At 35.8% G+C, this 19,181-nt stretch overlaps 5 protein-coding genes, 1 non-coding gene and 1 pseudogene across 20 annotated transcripts; 4 read left to right on the top strand and 3 right to left on the bottom strand.

Annotated features, from left to right (window-relative positions):
* The first annotated feature begins 2,399 nt into the window (after positions 1–2,399).
* Positions 2,400–3,931, top strand: LOC111806775 (universal stress protein A-like protein). Of its 2 annotated transcripts, XM_087129015.1 has the most exons (5): positions 2,400–2,631; positions 2,732–2,835; positions 3,402–3,523; positions 3,594–3,742; positions 3,785–3,931. In XM_087129015.1, the coding sequence occupies exons 1-4, from the start codon at positions 2,451–2,453 to the stop codon at positions 3,697–3,699; spliced, it is 513 nt and encodes a 170-aa protein (XP_086985141.1). In that variant the 5' UTR covers positions 2,400–2,450; the 3' UTR covers positions 3,700–3,742; positions 3,785–3,931. The 2 variants fall into 2 exon arrangements, with proteins under 2 accessions (XP_086985141.1, XP_023547994.1); XM_023692226.2 differs by having other exon boundaries at positions 3,594–3,931.
* An 830-nt stretch (positions 3,932–4,761) lies between these two features.
* On the top strand, positions 4,762–6,022 carry LOC111806776 (universal stress protein PHOS34). The gene is made up of 4 exons (XM_023692227.2): positions 4,762–5,004; positions 5,094–5,200; positions 5,273–5,394; positions 5,755–6,022. Exons 1-4 carry the CDS (start codon positions 4,824–4,826, stop codon positions 5,837–5,839), a joined length of 495 nt encoding a protein of 164 aa, XP_023547995.2. The 5' UTR covers positions 4,762–4,823; the 3' UTR covers positions 5,840–6,022.
* Positions 6,023–6,326: 304 nt separating this feature from the next.
* On the bottom strand, positions 6,327–11,121 carry LOC111806774 (serine/arginine-rich-splicing factor SR34). 8 transcript variants are annotated; one of them, XM_087129013.1, is made up of 15 exons: positions 10,967–11,121; positions 10,707–10,798; positions 9,650–9,715; positions 9,484–9,558; positions 9,276–9,384; positions 9,134–9,180; positions 8,986–9,043; positions 8,849–8,898; positions 8,650–8,706; positions 8,429–8,556; positions 8,248–8,349; positions 6,935–6,968; positions 6,774–6,833; positions 6,715–6,737; positions 6,327–6,555 (listed from the first exon to the last, which is right to left on the bottom strand). In XM_087129013.1, the coding sequence occupies exons 2-15, from the start codon at positions 10,791–10,793 to the stop codon at positions 6,552–6,554; spliced, it is 900 nt and encodes a 299-aa protein (XP_086985139.1). In that variant the 5' UTR covers positions 10,794–10,798; positions 10,967–11,121; the 3' UTR covers positions 6,327–6,551. The 8 variants fall into 8 exon arrangements, 5 of the variants coding, with proteins under 5 accessions (XP_086985139.1, XP_023547992.2, XP_086985138.1 ...); XM_023692224.2 differs by having other exon boundaries at positions 6,715–6,833; XM_087129012.1 differs by lacking the exon at positions 10,967–11,121 and adding an exon at positions 10,897–10,921 and having other exon boundaries at positions 6,715–6,833.
* A 637-nt stretch (positions 11,122–11,758) lies between these two features.
* On the top strand, positions 11,759–13,099 carry LOC111807480 (pectinesterase inhibitor 6 pseudogene; annotated as a pseudogene).
* Positions 12,883–13,077, bottom strand: LOC111807836 (U2 spliceosomal RNA). The gene has a single exon (XR_002816984.2). It is a non-coding gene; the product is annotated as a U2 spliceosomal RNA (small nuclear RNA).
* A 651-nt stretch (positions 13,100–13,750) lies between the features above and the next one.
* Positions 13,751–16,391, bottom strand: LOC111807483 (outer envelope pore protein 16-4, chloroplastic). 7 transcript variants are annotated; one of them, XM_023693227.2, is made up of 5 exons: positions 16,186–16,391; positions 16,050–16,101; positions 15,923–15,954; positions 15,784–15,817; positions 13,751–14,184 (listed from the first exon to the last, which is right to left on the bottom strand). In XM_023693227.2, the coding sequence occupies exons 1-5, from the start codon at positions 16,255–16,257 to the stop codon at positions 14,129–14,131; spliced, it is 246 nt and encodes an 81-aa protein (XP_023548995.2). In that variant the 5' UTR covers positions 16,258–16,391; the 3' UTR covers positions 13,751–14,128. The 7 variants fall into 7 exon arrangements, 5 of the variants coding, with proteins under 5 accessions (XP_023548995.2, XP_023548994.2, XP_086985063.1 ...); XR_015423135.1 differs by adding an exon at positions 15,418–15,695 and having other exon boundaries at positions 14,049–14,184; positions 15,784–15,954; positions 16,186–16,359; XM_087128937.1 differs by having other exon boundaries at positions 14,050–15,695; positions 16,186–16,366.
* Positions 16,392–16,468: 77 nt separating this feature from the next.
* LOC111807482 (large ribosomal subunit protein eL22z) lies at positions 16,469–17,859 on the top strand. Its single transcript, XM_023693225.2, has 2 exons — positions 16,469–16,786; positions 17,526–17,859. The coding sequence occupies exons 1-2, from the start codon at positions 16,551–16,553 to the stop codon at positions 17,668–17,670; spliced, it is 381 nt and encodes a 126-aa protein (XP_023548993.1). The 5' UTR covers positions 16,469–16,550; the 3' UTR covers positions 17,671–17,859.
* The last annotated feature ends 1,322 nt before the right edge of the window (positions 17,860–19,181 follow it).

Genomic DNA, 19,181 nt, shown 5'->3' with positions numbered 1-19,181 from the left:
GACGATGATAAAGAAACTAGAAGACGCCGATATGACTGGACTATTGCACCTAAGAGAAGATGACGAAGATACTGACATCAAAACAAATTTATTCAAGTGGTGATTTCGGAGGGAAGTTCGGGATCTAAAAAGAACAGTCGGAAATGAAGCGAATATCACTCTGTTCGACGAGAACACGAATCAAGTCATGCAAACAACTATAAAGTGGCTTGGGACGGTCTTTTACCATATCAGATGGGACGTCCAAAACAAACTTTATGCGTCTGGTTATAATATGTTAATGGGTTCGACTCGTTTACCGGGTCCTTCAAACGCAATTTCCGAAGTTAGGGGCGCATGTTCAAGCTCGTCTTAGTCTAAAATTTCCTACTCAAAATATTGTTTATTAATATTAATTTTTATTTAAATTACTTTTTTATAGTTTAAAAAAGAGACTAATGGAAGCCACGTTTACAAACGTGGCACAATGTCGGTGTGACACGTAAAATTTTACTTCGTTGACCAGGTGGGCAGTAGATCTCCAATAGAACGACGCCGTTTCCTCGCTTTAAAGAGCTCCGTACATAAAAGAAGCGAGAAAAGCTTTAACTAATTTATTACAATTAAAGAAATAATTCATTAATTAAATTAATTAAATTAATTTAAATTAAGAGATGAAATGTTATATAAATAAATATTTTTTTTTTTAGTTCTAACGACTACTTTTAACCCTTTATTATTAGATAATTAATTGTTAGTTAATTCCTTTTTATTAAGTCAAATTATTAAACTAATTGATTTAATTTTCATTCATTAAAAAGTAATTATAAATATTTTTAGTGGTCAATATTAATAATTATTTTCAAATAAATAATTTATAGGAAGGATAAAAAAGAAAGACATTAATAAATATAAATAATAATGAAAAAACAAAGATAAATAAATAATTGGAGGAACAAATAATACAAATTGAAAAACAACAACTAAATAAATAAATGAAAAATGCATAATAATAATAATAATAATAACAACAATAATACTAATAATACTAATAGAAAATTCTCGAACACACATAATTTATGCAAATTGACGTTCTTTTAATACGTGCCCGAACATGCGTCACTAATGTCTGGATAATATGTTTGAATGATCTTGTAAGTCAATCGATTATACCTGAGATCCCAATACATTAACATATCATCTCCAGGCGAATAAGGTTTGTTTTGGATGTCCCATTCAATATGGTATCGAGTCATCCCGAGCCATCTCATAGTTGTTTGTATGGCTTGGTCCATGGTCACGTCGTACAGACTGATTCTCACTTCACTTCCAACGACTCTCTTCAAATCCCTAACCTTGCTCCGAGGCCACCAGTTAAACAAATTAGCTCTGATGTCAGCATCTTCATCATCTTCCCTCAGTTGCAATAGCCCATTCATATCTGCGTCGTCCAATCTCTTTATCATCGTCCAGTCGCCTGCCATTGTTATTCTCTTCCCCTTTTCTCTTACAATAAACTCATATTTATAGAACAAATAATTACTATATTTTATTTTATTACATGATATATATATTTTTTCCTTAATTTTTTTTCCTCTTTTCTCTTACAATACATTCCATATTTATAAATCAAATAATTATTTTATTACATGATATATATATATTTCCTTATCTTTTTTTATTCCATTAAAATTATTAGCAAATGTAATTTACCATAACTAGAAAACTTAATTATATTCTTTACCAAAATTAAATTATAAATCATATTAAAATATTGAATCTCATTTATATTTAATAAATTTTACATATATTAATTTTTTTTAATATTTTATATATCAAATAAAATAAATATAGATTTTATTTTATATATAATATATTGAATATTAATTCGATTTAAATATATTTTTTCCTTTTTAAATTTAATATATCAAATATATTTTCAATATTTATTTAAACATTTAAAAAAACTAAATTAATAAAAAAAATTGTTTAAATCATTTACTTATAGATTCACTCTCTTATACATTGTATGAGAAGTTGTATCCATTAATATAATTATATCAATAAAATAATATCCTTCACTTATAAACCTATGATTTTCCACTAAATTAATCAATGTGGGACTTATCCTCAATAATTCTCTAACATTTTTTAATATTCAACAATCCATTTGTAAAAGTCTTTTTTGAAATTTTGTAGATATTTTTTTAAAGATAAAATGAAAAGTTATTTTTATTGATTTAACTGAATTAGATTATAGACTAAAGGACTGAGGGAATCTACTCGAAGCCACGTGTACCGACGTGTCACAATAATTGGATGACATGTAAAACTCTGCTTCATTTTTCCGGTGACGCAAGAGTGGCCACGTGGACGATAGATCGCCTATAAAAACGGAGCCGTCTTCATTTCCGATTTAAACCGCTTCATACATCCAAGAAAAAACCAACGGCGGCTGTGGAATCGTTCCAATGGCGACAGCGGAGAAGCCAGTGATGGTGATTGGAGTCGACGACAGCGAATACGCAACCTACGCTCTAGAATGGACACTCGACCACTTCTTCTCTTCAACAGTAAATCCTCCGTTCAAGCTTGTCGTCGTCTACGCCAAACCGTTTCCCGACGTCTTTATCGGAGTAGGCGGACCTGGAAGTAAGATCAATATTGCTTTTCTATGGTAAAACTAATTTCAATTGTTGATGGATGTATTTTTGCTTAAGCGATGTGGTATGAAACCAGAAATTGTAACCAGTGATTGTAGGATCTGCTGGAAGTTACCAGTTTCTGAACGATGATTTGAAGAAGAAAGCTGCGTTGATCATCGCAACTGCGAGAGGAATCTGTGAATCCAAATTGGTAACAGAGTCGAGTAAAATTGCTTGATTATGATATAAATTGTTGGAGTCTGGAATGGTTGAGTTTGATTGTAAATCATTTTGTTCATCTGAAGAAAATTGAAACCGATTTAGACTTTTGGGAATCTGTACGGAGAGTGAAGAGAAAGATGAGAACAGAGATCGATTTTTTGATCTCGAATTCTCTCCGTACGGAGATCTGTGAATCCAAATCGGTAACAGAATCGAGTAAAATTGCTTGATTATGATAAAATTGTTGGAGTCTGGAATGGTTGAGTTTGATTGTAATTCATTTTGTTCATCTGAAGAAAGTTGAAACCGATTTAGACTTTTGGGAATCTGTACGGAGAGTGAAGGGAAGGATGAGAACAGAGATTGATTTTTTTTTATCTCGAGTTCTCTCTGTACGGAGATTGAAGAGAAGGATGAGAATAGAAATCGATTTTATTCTCGCTATACGGAGAATGTATAGAATGATGAGAATAGAAATCGAATTGTTGATCTCGAATTCTCTCGTGTTCATCACTTCCATTTGATGGAATTGGAATTTCGAAATGAAAAATGCAGGTGAATGATGCAAAATTCGAGGTGGATGAAGGAGATGCTAGGTATGTGCTGTGTCAGGCGGTGGATAAGCATAGGGCTTCAATGCTTGTGGTGGGAAGCCATGGCTATGGAGCTGTAAAGAGGTACATGGTTTAAACGCATTTTAGAAGGGGGAAAAGAACAAATATGATTAGTTTCAATGGATGAATGCAGGGCGTTCTTGGGGAGTGTGAGTGACTATTGTGCTCATCAAGCTTCATGTACCGTCATGATCGTCAAGAAGCTGAACCCCAAGGTTGAATCACAAGAACAAAAATAGCTCAACTTTCCCAATTCCCCTTCTTCTTCTTCTTCTTCTTCTTCTTCTTCTTCTTCTTCTTCTTCTTCTTCTTCTTCTTCTTCTTTTCTTCGAGTCTTTAAATCAAGAACTATTCTCTTTAAATCAAGTAATGCTGTTCTATTATGTTATGTATTATGTATGTATATTTGCCCAATGTTGTAAACTGTCACAATAATAACAAAACCTTCCAATAAAATTCTAGTTTTTAGAATCATCGTTCTCGTAATTGACATACAAAGCATTGGGTTTAAGTTTTTTAAATGGAAATCTCGCTTAATTAGCGAATCATACAAATAAAAATGAATAATTATATATGTCATCGTTACTTCATAATTGAAAGTTCAACAATTTCCCTCCATTTTCACATTTGTAGCATGTTTTAATCATTTTCTTTTACAACATTTTTATAAAAATATTACTTATATTTTAGAAATATGATGATAAAAAATTTGATTAGGCTCATCCAACCCCTCTTTCTCGAACAAATTATACCTCCCCTTAATCGAACAAATTATACCTTCCCTTAATCGAGGCTCGATTCTTTTTTCTTTTAGAGTCCCCCTTAATCGAGGCTCGACTCTTTTTTCTTTTAGAGTCCTTTGTTCCTTTTCGAACAAATTATACCTCCCCTTAATCGAACAAATTTAACATGCTACTCTGCAGCCATAACATTCATCCAACAAATTTAACATAATATAACATAATAAAAATAAATAATCCAACAAATTTAACATAATATAACATAATAAAAATAAATATAAAAATAAATATGAAGGTTTCAAAAAATTTAAATTAAAAAGGGAGAAATAACAGAAAAAATTTGTATTACATATACTCGCACTAAAAATTATGGAAGGATGGTGGTCGACAAATTTTCTCAGAGAAAAGGTGCCATTGTATTGCTGGTAGCCACGTGGGAAGAGGTGGCACAGCATTTGGGTGACATGTAAGAGGCTCTTCCGTTTTCAGGATTGCTGCACGCTGACAAGACCTGCCACGTAGACAATTTCACCTTTAAAAACAAAAATAAAAATAAAATAGCTCATTTTCTTCTTCTTCTTCTTCTTCCCCAATTCAAACCACTTCACAGAGGAATCTCTCCAATGGCGGCGACGGAGAAGCCAGTGATGGTGATCGGCATCGACGACAGCGAATACTCAATCGCCGCTCTGGAGTGGACACTAGATCACTTCTCTTCAGCCGTATATCCTCCTCCTTTCAAGATCATCGTTGTCCACGCCAAACCGATTCCCGAAACCTTCGTCGGAGTCGCCGGACCGGGAAGTAAGATCGATCATCCTCCTCCTCATCTGATCTGCTAATTCCTTAATTTCAAGTTTGAAAGTAAATGATGAGAAATTATATGTAATCAGTGGTTTTTGGATCGGAACCTGGATTGTACCAAGTTTTGGACCAGAATTTGAAGAGGAAGGCCGCCAGAATCATCGAGAAAGCGAGAGAGATCTGCGCTGCTAAATCGGTAATCGTCGATCTGTCAAATCCATGAATATGGACGGAAATTTGAGTGAACTGAATCGAATTGAAATTACAGGTGAGTGAAGTGAAGTTTGAGGTGGAAGAAGGAGATGCTAGGTATGTACTGTGCAAGGCGGTTAGTAAGCACAATGCTTCAATGCTGGTGGTGGGAAGTCATGGCTATGGAGCCATTAAGAGGTTCTTGCTTTATTAATTACATAGTTTTTAATTTCTGTGTGTTATCAATTTTATCGCTGTCATTTTAAAAAATGATTCGTCCTTTTTTTTTTTTTAATTATATGTTTAAATTAGGGTACCGGCAAAGCTTTACATTTTTAATTAAATTACAAGTATACATCTATATCTAGTAACTTCCTACCTTACTTATTTAACTATTTTTATATATAATTGGAAGTTTAGTATTTTATGAAATAAAAATTTTAATTTTGTGTTTAATAAATTCCTTAAATGATTTATGATTTATTAGATATTTTTTATTAAACATTTTTTAATTTGAAGTAAAAAGTAGCAGGAATGTAATGAGGGGATAATATGCAGGGCTTTGTTAGGGAGTGTAAGTGATTATTGCGCGCATAATGCTCCATGCACTGTCACAATAGTGAAGCCTAAAACTGGCGCCTGAAACAATCAAAGACTCTAGGTAAGCTGCTTCTTGTTCTCCACTGTAAATAAAATAAATGCATTTTTCTTCCCCTTTATTTTTTTTTTTCCTTTTTTTTAATAAATATTTCGTTGTAAATTGTTTAAACTATATGTATAAAATTAATAATAATAATGAAGCAGCTGATCATGAATTCGCTATTAATTATATATTTTTTTTTTTATTGATTCTCGCACTGTTTTGAGAATATTAATTAATTGTTCATATTGATTTTGATTTGAATTTTATCTCAACTTCGTTCAATTCAATACAGAACAATTTCCTAAATTCAAAAGATATTCAATACTAGGGAAAACGAGTACAAAATGAAGTCATAAATATCGAGATAAAACACACGTAAACAAACAAAACTAACCCAAAATTAATTATTTTTTTACGACCATTAATTCTATATATGAACAGTTAATTAAGCTTAATATTTGTTTTTAAAGGAGCTGATATAGAGTAATGATTTAAATTTGAAGTAGCAATATGAAAAATGTGAATTTGGGGAACATTAGAAGCGTCTCCAACCTGAGAATATCCTAAAAAGAATAGCACACATGAAGAGTCCAAACAAAACATAGATACTAACAAGTTTAATGAAAGTCTATTCCAGATAAGTTCACAGATTAATACTCTTATTCCAGCTTCACTCCATGGCTACGGAAATCAACAGCTGCCTCCATCTTCTTCATCTGTTCAAACAGTTGACTCAAAGTCAGAACAATTCCGCCACAAAATGTTCCAGCTAAATTACACCATTATTATTAATAGGACGTATGCAAATGAATGGGCATTTACAGTGTCCAAGTAAAGCAGCAGAAATTTAAAAACAAAATAAGAGAAAGCTCTACCGGGAAGGACTCTTGCTCTTGCTTTTGCTCCTGCTTCGGCTCCTGCTCCTACTTCTGCTCCTGCTAGGGCTTTTGCTTGCTTCACGCCTTTTTGGACTTTTACTAGTACGTTTCTCACGCTGCCACGTAAACCGTATTCATACACAGACACGAAAGACATATCAGTTAAACTTCTAATATGCCGTCCAGTAATGACAAGTTCATAACAGGGATCACTTACATTAGGTGCCGGAGACCTGGATCTTGATCGCGATCTGCAAAAGGTTCAGAAACAACCCAAATTTAAAATCCATGTCTCTTAAATCAAATTGAGCCAAAAGCCTAACGACTCATCCACATTGTATAAGGAGAGAAAGGAAAATAGTATTTTAGTAGTTCAACTATGAAGAAGATATGGCAATTCAAAACTTAAAGATCCAACTGCGAAGACCTAAAAAATTAGAAAACTTTATTCTCCAGGAAACTATATATTATGGACGTCAGTGGACGGGAGAGGAGCATTCTTCCCTACTGTGCCTCAAAAGGTCCATTATGAATCCAGATAGTGCGTCCTATAGCTTGGCAAATCTTGCAGCAGAAAATGTAAATGAAAGTGATGATGACTTCCAAGTCCAAATAGCACTTAGTTCAAGATATCCAGCTCTATTATTGCAATCCATGATCTTCTTGGATCCAAATCTAGCACCCATGGACATTGCATTGCTAAAAGCATTAGAATAGAGGTACCAGAAGGTTTTCAAAGCTGCCCATCTAAAAAACAGCATACCTTCTCAACCAAAAGCATTGAAGACAATTGAATCATATTCCATCAAGATCCTAATATCCAATCCCCAGTATGCCGCATATTTCCATATCTAAAAAACAAACAAGTGATTTTCACACACAAAGAGGACAACAATGAAAGAAATTCGACTCATTTCTTAACTATCCCAGCTGTTGAACAACATTCACAATTGATAAAGGGGAAGGACGAGGACGAAGAGTTATTAAAAAGAAAGCAGAATCAGATGTAAAATAGTAATAACTAAATTGAGTCAAATATAGATAAAGTTTACCCAACATTCCAATAGAGGGCCGACACATTGCCCAGACTAATTTGAAGTCTGTCCAGTATTCATCTCCACCATTCCAAGAATGCATCCAAGACTTGGGAAGGGTGGGTTTCACATTCAAGAGAATTGTACAAGCCACAATACCGCATGCAAACACATAGCATCCAGAAAGGTAATATCAAATCCATTGCTAAACTTAAAACCACTTGCTGGCCCGTGCTTGAGCAATACAAAAGAATTAGTTCACTTTCAGTACATTAATGTTGTCTATTTGACCCAGTCTAACATTCTGCCCAATGATAGACAGGTGCAAAATACAAATCCTGCTCGAGTGACAACAAACTCAAATATATAAATATAGATAAACAATGAGCAGGCCGCAGTTAGATTTTATTAAAAGATAATAATAATAAAAGTGAATAAAATAAAATTAAAGAACATAAGAATGAATGATTATAGTTAATAAAATGAGAAAACATACCCTGAAAGAGATGATGATTTTGATCGTGAACGAGCAGGGGAAGCAGACCTTGATCGGGATTTTACAGGTGACCGCTGGGAAGATTTACCCTTAGGAGACTTGCTGCTCAAAAAGTTGATAAAATATTTAATTCAAGACAGGATTGTGCTAAGACTAATTTAATAGTAAAACATATACCTACCTCCTACTGCGACTCTTGCTCCTACTTCGACCTCTACTACGACTGCGACTATAACTCCGCCCTCTAGAGTATGACCGCCCACGACTAGGACTCTTGGATGAATCTCTCTTTGAATCATATTCCCTCACCTACAAAATTAAAATTAAAATAGGTGAGAGACAAGAAGGCAATCATAAAAAAATAAAAATAAAAATTATAGATCAAGAAGGCATTGTTCATACACGAACATAAGACCGGGAAAATGCATTACGGAACTCAGAGTCATCCAGTTTTTTAATCTGCAGTGACAAGTACACATATCTTAGCATATCACAAAACCAAAGCTTAAGCTCTTGAAGTCATAGGGGCAATCCAGTATGCCAGGTGATCATTAAGGCTCAACATTCCAAAATTCTTAGAACAGAGATAAAATTGACTTACTGCATATTTCATGTCATCATAGTTGGTGTAATCCACAATCCCTGTGGTTCCTACAGGACATTGAAATGAATAGCTATTTAATTTTCAATGTCATGTTAGAGAGAATTCGAAGTCAGCTTCATCAGTAGGTATCTTACCACTACCATCACGGAACACTTGGGAGAAACAAACATCCCCAGCTCTCCGCATGTGATCCTTCAACATTAAATAATATGAGATCAGTGTTGATTAAAAAATTTTGAGTGACAGGCACATAAATTTCATGCCAAATAGAATGATTCTTACCTTTAAGTCTTGCCACGAAGCAGAAGAAGGTAATCCTGTGACTAATACTACATGGACAGAAAAACATATATTACAACATCCAGTATTTACAATGTCAAAACATTGTAACATTGTACGGTGCATCACAGAAATGGTCATATACCACGGAAGTCAGAACGTCGAGATACTCCACGCCCACCTCGGCTGCTTCCATGACTACTATAACGATCACTAGATGATGAATGACCACGACCACCATGAGCAAGTTCCACCTAAAAATACAAACAAACAATGCATAAACTACAACTATAAAGCAATCAAGTACAAAACAATCAATTTTTGCAACAATTGAAAAAGACTTAGTGACTCACGCGCAACCTATGGCCATCAAAATCATAGCCATCGCGACCACGAATTGCATCTTGAGCATCTTCTGCATCTTCGAACTACATTCACTCAATCCATATTGATAACATAAGTAATGTGTTAGAAAAGAAAGAGAATATATAGTACCACCACATGCGAAAAAAAACCCACCTCAACAAATGCATAACCAGGAGGCCTTGGTGGAACCTTGAGATCAATGTGGGCTATGCGACCATACTACAATTAAATACCAAGAGAGAACAGACTTAAATTAAATACTTCGACCAAATAAAACTCCAAAATTATTTTAATTCTGTCTCAGATTATCTTGAACCTTTAAGAAAGAAAAATCACATAATATACATCTATATTTTATTTTTTATAAGAAACTGAGTTTCCATTGTGATAAATGACAGAATATACAAGGGTATACAAAAAAAATAAAATAAAATAAAATAAAATCCACGAACAAAAGGAACTCCAAGAGAGTGATGCCAGTTGATAATAACAAAAGGCTCAATCAACAAACCACTAAAAGGAATTAAATATAATCGCTTCCCACCTTTCTACCTGTCGAAAGATTTTGCTATTCCTCTCAAGCTAAATGACAACATAATGGCGAAAAAACAAGTTCGCTATGGGATCATTGCTCTGTCATAAAAGGAGGGTTCAGGTGCACCTCCTAAATCATAGAACACCACCCTCTATTACGTGTCGGCAACACCAAAAAAAAGTCTCTAGAGATGGTCCTTAGTATCCACCCTCCGGTGCAAAACTTGTCACTTACAGCATTACACTTAGGAATTTTGACCTTCCAAACAGACCCTAAATTTCCACGCGTATTTAGTTGCTTGTTAAGTTATTTATAAAAGATCATTAACGGTAAAGACATAATTAACTCCGAGAACTTTCAAATTGCACGAGTAAGTCCCAAATTAACTCTCGAAGGATGTCTAGCATTTAAACATACGTCTATAATTTAAAAGTGGGAATTACTCCTATATTTGTAAGGACTGCATTAGTTATAAGGTCATCACAATTATCGAAAGCAAAATACTTAGCGTTCTACGCTTGCACTCCTACTTAAATAAGAACAATTTACAGTCGACTCAATAAAGAAAATTCATCATCCATAACATGCAGCACCAAAATGACAGACAATTACATGGTTTAAGCGCTCCACACAGGCGCCAAAACGTCATGCGCAAACAAAATTAAGAAAACATACCTTGTAAAATAAATCTTCCACTTCTTTTTCACGAATATCACCCGGGAGATTGCCAACATAGACTGTTCTGCTGGCACGGCTGCTCATTTTCCCTAAGCAGATGAAACGTAGATATGGATAACATTACCGATTATAACTAACGAGAAACGGAGAACATAGAAACAGAAACTATGAAATCTAATCACCGTACAATATTAAACTCGTAGAATGTTTTGTACTCAAATTAATTAATCAAGATTCGACGTTTGATTGAAGGTTACCTCGAATCCGATCTGTAGGTGACAAAGCGCAGAGGCGAGAGGACTGAATATTAGGGCTTTAAAATCGAAGATTGGTAGCGCGAGTAAATATATAGTACGGCTATGATACTCTGCGTCGCGTTGCACAGTAATTTGCTGGATGTTACTAACTACACATAATATGTGCCATGTGGCAATCTTTTTCTAAAATAAAATACGCATATTTATCCCCTTTTTGCACCCAACCCCCCTCGATTGTGTACATATTCCACATCAGACCCCTAACTTTTAAATATTCTATTTTAGACCCTACTTTTAAAATATTAAATAAAATTTGAGAGTGACTTTTAATCTTTACCCAGTATGGAAATTTATAGTTAAAAAATAATGGAGTTTCTATTCCATATAATATTGAAGTATACCATATTCTCGTAGTACTAGAAAAACCCTCCATAACGTTCATGTCACGTGATTTCAGGTGCCTCTTTGCTTCGCACTAATTGAGCTTCTTTCTAGCTTCAACTCGAGCTTGGACCAACCCGTTTAAGCTCTGAAATTTCAACGAAGAAGACATGTTTTTGTTAGATTGAATGGCACGATGACCTATATGGGTCACGACCTCATGTATTTATAGATGCGTATAATGAAGATTACATTCCAAATCTATGATTTGGTAACAAACCATAAAATCATAGATTTGGTAACAAACCCTTCAAATCATAAACTAGTAAATCTTAGACTATTTTAGTATATACAGTTATGATCTATTTTAGGTTTAACAGTTTTTACTGCTGAAACCAAATAAATCAGAAGGGGGAAAATTGTTCAATGTACTAGGAAAACAAGTCGGGTAATATGATCGGGTAAATTCTTGTTTTCCTAGTAAATTGAACAATTTTCCCCCTTCTGACTTGTTTTTGGTTAGAAGTCCAATCCATGTACAGAAGTCTCATGATCTATAAGTCAAAGATGTATGGTAAATTCTGGTAACACAGATACCAAATTGTCCTAGATTTCCTTTATTCCAAAGTTCATGAGAACATGAACAAGACCCTTTTCCCCACTATATAATCCACCCCCAAAACTCGTTAATTCTCCCATTAATTTAAAAATCTTATTCACAAATCACATAAGTGTGCTGATATTATAGAGAGGCAGGTTCCATTTCCGCACCCCTTTTCCACCTCTCCAACTCTCTACTTCTTTCGGACATTTCATCGAACATGTTGCGTGCACCCAGTTCGAGAGCATCAATCGCAATCATTTTTGCCCTCATCTCTATTCTCCCATGGCCGACACACTCCGCCAAAATAAGCTATGTCCAAGAAGCCTGCAGCGTAACACAACACCAAGATCTCTGTATCCAATTACTGACGCCATTTTCAAGCAGCGCCAAGCGAAGCCCCACGAAATGGGCGCGAGCGGCCGTGTCGGTGACAATATCAGAGGCTAAAACCGTGGCGCGATTCCTGGGGAGGGTGAAGAACAACAAGCGGTTCATGGGGAGAAACAGGGCCGCAGTTTACGACTGTGTGGAGGTCTTCGAAGCCGCCATTGATGAACTCCATAGGTCGCTTGGGGTTCTTAGAAGACTAAGAGGAATTTTGACGCCCAAATGGGGGATCTCAATACGTGGGTTAGCGCAGCGCTGACAAGTGAAGATACTTGCGTGAATGGATTTCGAGGGGAAAGTGGAAAAGTAGTGAATTTGACAAGGAATCGCGTGGTGAAGGCTGGTTATATTTCAAGTAATGCACTCGCCTTGATTTCCAAACTGGCTGCCTCAGGCTTCCAAACTGTGCCCCAAAACAGTAAGAGATGACAGTACACATTAACGATTAAATATAAATACAATATATGCATCACTATCCTAGAAAGAAATAAATAAAACTAATGTTATAGAACAATATACGAATAAATATTGGGCTTATATATTGGAGGGGTGCGCCAGGCCCAAGCTATAGTGCAACGCATGGGCGACGCTCGAGGGCCCAGTAGCAAGCTACTGTAGTGGACCCTCCCCCTTGAAAAATTAATTTAATATCATGTGGGCCGATGGCCCACGTATCAGATATTAAACTGATAAGAACAGATACTACACTTGATCTTAGCCAAAAGGCCGAGAAAGGTATGAATTGTCCAGCCTTCCAACAGCGTTTTTATAGCCTCCTTCTCTCTCCATTTTCTGGAACTAATCGATGTGGGACAAAGCCTTATGTATAGAAAATTTGCATAGTTTCCAACCATTGTTATTAATTTTGTGTATAACTTCACATATATTTTCAATTAAAAGATTCAAAATCCATTATATATGTTGTTAAAATTTCATTTGAACATCGTTAATGTTTAATTCTCATATGTGTAACTGGGTATGAATCATTTTTTTTTAATTAATGTTTAATTCTCCTGTTACTCCATTTTTATTTACTTAATTTAGGAATGTGTATTTTATTTGTTGGTATTTTAGTAAGAAAAGGAAAGTAATGTTATTTAGGTAATGTCTAAATTGATTTATTTGAAAAAACTCACATTCTATCGAGTTAGGTTGCATTTGGGTATTTGAATTTTCTTACACAACTTACTCTCGAGGTTTACATATGGTTACAATTTGGTTCCTCTATCTGCCTTTTTATAAATATTAAACTTACGATAAATCGTAATAGGAGGCTAAATATCATACATATAGTAAACCGTATACAAGATATTTGTCTATAATAAAAAGTCAAATATAATGCCTACAGTAAACCGTAATGGAAGGTAAAATATCCTCAAGATATTTGATTATAATATAATATACGAGGTAAACATCTTTAGTAAACATCATCTTTAGTAGAGCAGTCATTGTAGGCCACTAGAAAGCTGGTACACGGCTTTTCCATCATTTACAGCTTTTAACTCACCAGAAGTTAGCTGCAATTGTCAAGAATTGAGTGGAAACGACATAATGAGGTTCTGGTCCCTCCCTCCTTCAACCGATACAGGACCAACATTTGCTGAATTTTGGGCATGCAGCATATCATTCACAAGTAATGGAAATGGATTGAATGGTGAATACCTCATGGTTTTGTTCTTCCCACAAGAGGGGTATTCTAAAGTGATCTTGAATATTCAGCTGCAGCACTGAAGGCAGACACAAGGGCAGACACAAGGGCAGCCATCCCAACAACCTGCGACCAACTTCTTCTAGTCCTTGTAGCAATTGCAGCTCCTGCGACCGCACCCGCAATCGATACGTTTAGCTGCCAAATGGGGGGAAAACAAAACAAAAAGGAGATTTAAAGATTCATTTCCAAAAGTTTCTCTTAACATAGTGTCTAAATAGATAGTATTTCTGGCATCATAATCGTTCGAACTATGATAGTCAAAATGAAAGCAAAAAATCACCTGTTTAGCAAACATACATGCCCAAAAAGATGCTGCATATCTCATATCCCAATACTTGTAAGCCAAGCAATAGGTGTTGAATATAAGATATGCAACAACTAAGGACCAAACTTTTTCAATCAAGAAACCCGAACTTTCATCCAGAGAAAATGAGGCAAAAAAAAAATGCCAAACAAATACATGTACCAGCAAAAGACAGGCCTATAAAAACGGCTGCCCAAAAAAAGGATGCCAACCAGAACCTAACCTACAAGAAAAGCTCTAATCCAAAAGAGTACAGGCCTAACGGATAATTTCAAAAACTCGACACGAACACCCACGACCAGACATAAAACGCAGCAAGTATCGAACCTCCTCTCGGCATGCCAAAGAAAACTGTAAATTTCGATGTACTTTTTAGAACAGGAAACAGTTCTAGTATGATACGGCAAGTCTCAACATATTAAGCAGTAACTATCTTTTTCTTTTAAACAAGATACATGAAGGCACAATAAATTCTCGATGTAAATATAAGTCTACATAAATGGTTGTCGAATTCGAGAGACAATTATGACTATTGAGGTTTCATCTTCCAAGAGACAACACTAATAATTCCAAGTTAAAAGGTATTTCTTTCTTCAGCCACAATTGCAACATAATTGGAGAAAGCTCGTCACATAAATGACCCGGGATTTCTACATAAGTTTTTAAATGTGTATTTCATCGACCTTAACTTTTACGTACCCAAAAATAAGGACGAATAACAATAAAACTACTAAAAAAGGCTTTAAGACACATATAACATGATAAATATTTTGAAAGTAGCTGCAAAAATGTGGCTCATGCCATAATTAGGGTGCAGGTATAATACAAATCCATATGTGCTTATGTGTGTATATATATATTAGATAACTTGTTAGATCTAGATACACAAAAGCATTCAATAGAAATTGAGTCAAAGTTTTGGGAATGTAGCTAGGTGTCACGGTCATGCTTGTCCAAGGCAACATGCCTATGGCCGCATGCCCGTTACATGACAACCTTCACCGTGGATCACATTCAAACAAAGGAAAATGGTGAAAACGAATCATTTCATGAGTGTAACTAACCCAATCATTCTTCCTTCTGTATCTTTGAATCCCACAGAGTGTCAGAGTAAAAGTTACAGCAACAAGTCTTATAACCCAATATCTTTAGCTACTTCTTCGACCAGAACAATGTTGGATGATGGAAGTCCTACATCGACTAATTTAGGGAATGATCATGGGTTTATAAACAAATAATACTCTCCATTGGTACGAGGCCTTTTGGGGAAACCCAAAGCAACGCCACGAGAGCTTATGCTCAAAGTGGACAATATCATACCATTGTGGAGAGTCGTGTTCGTCTAACAAACAAAACCAAGCAAAAAAATCAGCCACAAACACAGCTCAACAATCTGTAAAGGCCAAAACGCTAAGACAATCAACCATTACCACATTGAAAGCCGTACTTTCCAACAGACTTTGCCTGAAAAATAGACCACAAAGACACTTTCAAATCGGACAAACGCCACAATGCTACCATCTCATCCAAATAATCGGAAATCAAAACAAAATAGCAAGTATATGATACCACGAAAGCAGCATGGTCGACGCCACTGAGGCCTGTAAGAGAGAAAACGAATGAAATGAAGAAGAGAAATTGCAATAGAAGAATCAAAGGAATAAAATATATTGTCGAAATTTGTGCTTCAGATTACCATTTTTACGAGAATTGCACGGACCCATACACAAGCCCCATAGAGCGCCGGCCTGAACATGAGCAGGGAAAAGAGATTCAGATGGAGAAGTTACAGAAAACGAATCATAGTTCAAGAAATTGTTCGTGAAGTTCACCGTTCCGACGCGAATGGTGGATTCGACGGCGAGGGAAGAACATGGAACGACGCCGTTGAGCTCGTCTTCCATCTTTCAGTTCTCAAGTTCCTTGGGGAGTCGTATGCAGCAAAATTTGTTTATAATAATAAAAATAAATCCACATTTCTTAATGGATTAGTTTTACAATATAAAATTAATTTGGATTATTGAAAAATGAGGCTATTTTTACAAATTCGAATTAAAATGGGCTATTTATGCTTAAAGAAAACCTTTCTTCTTAGTCCTTCGTGCTTTTAAGCTACTCAAAACCCTAAATTGAGCGCCGTTTGTTCTATACATCTTGAGGAAGTTAGGGCGCCAAGCTGCACAGAGCAGAAGCAAAAATGAGCCGTGGAGCAGCCGCATCCGGTGGCCCGAAGGGGAAGAAGAAGGGCGTGACCTTCGTTATCGATTGTGCGAAGCCAGTCGAGGACAAGATTATGGACATCGCTTCCTTGGAGAAGTTTCTTCTCGAGAGGATCAAGGTCGGCGGCAAAGCTGGGGCACTTGGTGACGCTGTCACTGTTACACGGGACAAAAACAAGATCACCGTCAACTCCGATAGCAACTTCTCTAAGAGGTACCAAGTGTTTTGTATTTGTTAATTCTTGTATTATTCTGGATTTGAGACGATGTATATGGTTTTGGATGATTATCGTCCGTGCATTTCTTGAATGTTTGGGAATAAGCGTCGGATTGATGCGTTAGCTGCAGCGGCAGTACTCAGACTACAAACGTTTTGCGGATTGATCGTTGTCTACTGTGATTTTGTTGGAAATTTGTCACATATAGTATTGAATTGTGGAATTGATGAAAATTATTGGGGTTTATTGTACGAATTAATCTTGAGATTTCAGCCAGTATCTAGTGTACACGGGAAAGCTACTTCTTTAAGAAGTACTCGTTACCTCATACTAGTTCTTCCAACTCGTCCTGTTGATATTGAAATTGAGATTTCGAGGGATTTCTGGGTCATTTTTAATTTCTCGTCTGTGTAGTCCCTAAATCTATAGTCTTTAGGTATGGTTTCTCTGTGATACGAGGTGGATTACCACTATGTCTTTATTAGTGGAATTTTCTTTGGATACACCTCTGATCTAATTGTATGGGTAATGCGTTTTCTAATTAGTCACCTATTGTAGTTGTAACACTGCACGTATCCATTCTCTTTTTATTAGGATTGATCTTAGAATTATATGTACAAGTTTTGAAAGAAGGTGATCGTCAATCTTAAAGTTCATGATTGTTTTGTTTCAAAATAAGCCAGGCCTGTAAACTCCTATCGAACTTCACTGATTGTTCTCTCTTTTGAATCCCAGGTATCTTAAGTACTTGACTAAGAAGTATTTGAAGAAGCACAACGTTAGAGATTGGCTTCGGGTTATTGCTTCGAACAAGGACCGCAACGTCTATGAATTGAGGTACTTCAACATTGCCGAGAACGAGGGCGAGGAAGAAGACTGAGGCTCAAGTCTTACAAATTGGAAGCATTGTTTGCAGTAGGACTAGTTGTAGCGGCCTTTCTCATTTTGAAGGTTGTTGAAATTATATTTCCATACCTCGCCTTGAATTGAGTTATATTATGAGATGATGCAACTCTTGTTTAATTCTGAAGTCTTAATATCTATAAATTTTGATCACGTAGTTCCCTTCTGTCGGTTGGTTTGAAGATATACTCTTCTTTGCTTCTATTTCTGTCTTTTTTGCCACTTTTAATCATCTGTTTAAAAATGTATTTCTTAAAATTTTCCCATTATTAACACAATCAATTAAAAAAAATCATTTTAACCATTCAAACACTTGGAATATGGTAGAAATTTAGAGATAAAACTCTACTCATAAATTGTAACCGCCCAAACCCACACCGCTAATAGGTATTTGTCCTTTTTGAGTTTTACCGGGCTTCTCCTCAGCGCTTAAGGGCTTCCCCTCAAAGATTTAAGGAAAACGGGTGTTCTCCTCCTTAACCATTGTGGGATCACATAAACTATTGTTTTGTTCTCCTCCTTAACCATTGTGAGATCACATAAACGTTTCTTAATCAATGTGTGACTGTTTTGTTCTCCTCCTTAACCGTTTCTTAATCGATGTGTGACTGTTTTGTTCTCCTCCTTAACCATAGTGGGTTTCTTAATCAATGTGTGACTGTTTTGTTCTCCTCCTTAACCATAGTGGGTTTCTTAATCAATGTGTGACTGTTTTGTTCTCCTCTTAATCAATGTGTGACTGTTTTGTCCTTAATCAATGTGTGACTATTTTGTCCTTGTGACGATTTGTCCTCCTCTTTATCCTTAAGATGTGTGACTGTTTTGTCCTCCTGTGTTTGTGTTGTGTTTTGTTCCTCCTCCCTCAACCATTGTGTTGTGTTTTGTTCTCCTCCTTAACAAAACCTCTTGTTTTGTATTGGAATGTTCTCCTCTGTTCTCCCATTGTGGGATCCCACATAAACGTTCCTTATTTTTTATAGTTTTTAAGCCTAACTTTAACTAGTCTAATTTAAAAAAGAATTGAAATAGAATTCATCATTGTAATAAAGCTCTTATCGAAACTAGTCCTAAATTAAATGGTGGAAATGCCTGATTCAGAATTTATCATATAATAAAATTAAATTTAGACGACGAAAATTATTTAGTTGAGTAAAAACTTTACCCTAAAGGTATGGAGGGGTGCGCCAGGCCCAAGCTTTAGTGCAACGCATGGGCGACGCTCGAGAGCCCAGAGCGCTTTAGTGCAACGCATGGGCGACGCTCGAGAGCCCAGAGCCCCAGTAGCAAGCTACTGTAGTGGACCCTCCCCCTTGAAAAAATAATTTAATCAATGTGTGACTGTTTTGTTCTCCTCCTTAACTGTTTGTCCTCCTCTCCTCCCTCAACACACCTCATATTCTCCTCCCTCAACACACCTCCTCCCTCAACACACCTCTTGTTCTCCTCCCTCAACACACCTCTTGTTCTCCTCCCTCAACACGTGTTTTG

Source organism: Cucurbita pepo, chromosome 12 (assembly GCF_057944985.1).
Source record: "Cucurbita pepo subsp. pepo isolate OVF chromosome 12, ASM5794498v1, whole genome shotgun sequence".
NCBI classification, from domain to species: Eukaryota; Viridiplantae; Streptophyta; class Magnoliopsida; order Cucurbitales; family Cucurbitaceae; genus Cucurbita; species Cucurbita pepo.
This window is presented reverse-complemented; position numbering and strand designations above follow the sequence as displayed.

What these genes read in the sequence shown, in the direction of transcription:
- LOC111806775 (XM_087129015.1), top strand. Translation starts at nt 2,451, where the DNA reads ATGGCGACAGCGGAGAAGCCAGTGATGGTGATTGGAGTCGACGACAGC. An exon ending in GAATCTGTGAATCCAAATTG is followed by an intron (nt 2,836 to 3,401) that starts GTAACAGAGTCG and finishes TGAAAAATGCAG; the next exon opens with GTGAATGATGCAAAATTCGA. An exon ending in GGCTATGGAGCTGTAAAGAG is followed by an intron (nt 3,524 to 3,593) that starts GTACATGGTTTA and finishes GGATGAATGCAG; the next exon opens with GGCGTTCTTGGGGAGTGTGA.
- LOC111807483 (XM_087128936.1), bottom strand. Translation starts at nt 16,257, where the DNA reads ATGGAAGACGAGCTCAACGGCGTCGTTCCATGTTCTTCCCTCGCCGTC. An exon ending in CCACCATTCGCGTCGGAACG is followed by an intron (nt 16,102 to 16,185) that starts GTGAACTTCACG and finishes GCTCATGTTCAG; the next exon opens with GCCGGCGCTCTATGGGGCTT. An exon ending in AAAGTACGGCTTTCAATGTG is followed by an intron (nt 15,696 to 15,783) that starts GTAATGGTTGAT and finishes TTTGTTTGTTAG; the next exon opens with ACGAACACGACTCTCCACAA.
- LOC111807482 (XM_023693225.2), top strand. Translation starts at nt 16,551, where the DNA reads ATGAGCCGTGGAGCAGCCGCATCCGGTGGCCCGAAGGGGAAGAAGAAG. An exon ending in GATAGCAACTTCTCTAAGAG is followed by an intron (nt 16,787 to 17,525) that starts GTACCAAGTGTT and finishes TTTGAATCCCAG; the next exon opens with GTATCTTAAGTACTTGACTA.
- LOC111806774 (XM_023692224.2), bottom strand. Translation starts at nt 10,793, where the DNA reads ATGAGCAGCCGTGCCAGCAGAACAGTCTATGTTGGCAATCTCCCGGGT. An exon ending in TCGACGTTCTGACTTCCGTG is followed by an intron (nt 9,181 to 9,275) that starts GTATATGACCAT and finishes CTGTCCATGTAG; the next exon opens with TATTAGTCACAGGATTACCT. An exon ending in AGTGTTCCGTGATGGTAGTG is followed by an intron (nt 8,899 to 8,985) that starts GTAAGATACCTA and finishes AATGTCCTGTAG; the next exon opens with GAACCACAGGGATTGTGGAT.
- LOC111806776 (XM_023692227.2), top strand. Translation starts at nt 4,824, where the DNA reads ATGGCGGCGACGGAGAAGCCAGTGATGGTGATCGGCATCGACGACAGC. An exon ending in CGGAGTCGCCGGACCGGGAA is followed by an intron (nt 5,005 to 5,093) that starts GTAAGATCGATC and finishes ATATGTAATCAG; the next exon opens with TGGTTTTTGGATCGGAACCT. An exon ending in GGCTATGGAGCCATTAAGAG is followed by an intron (nt 5,395 to 5,754) that starts GTTCTTGCTTTA and finishes GATAATATGCAG; the next exon opens with GGCTTTGTTAGGGAGTGTAA.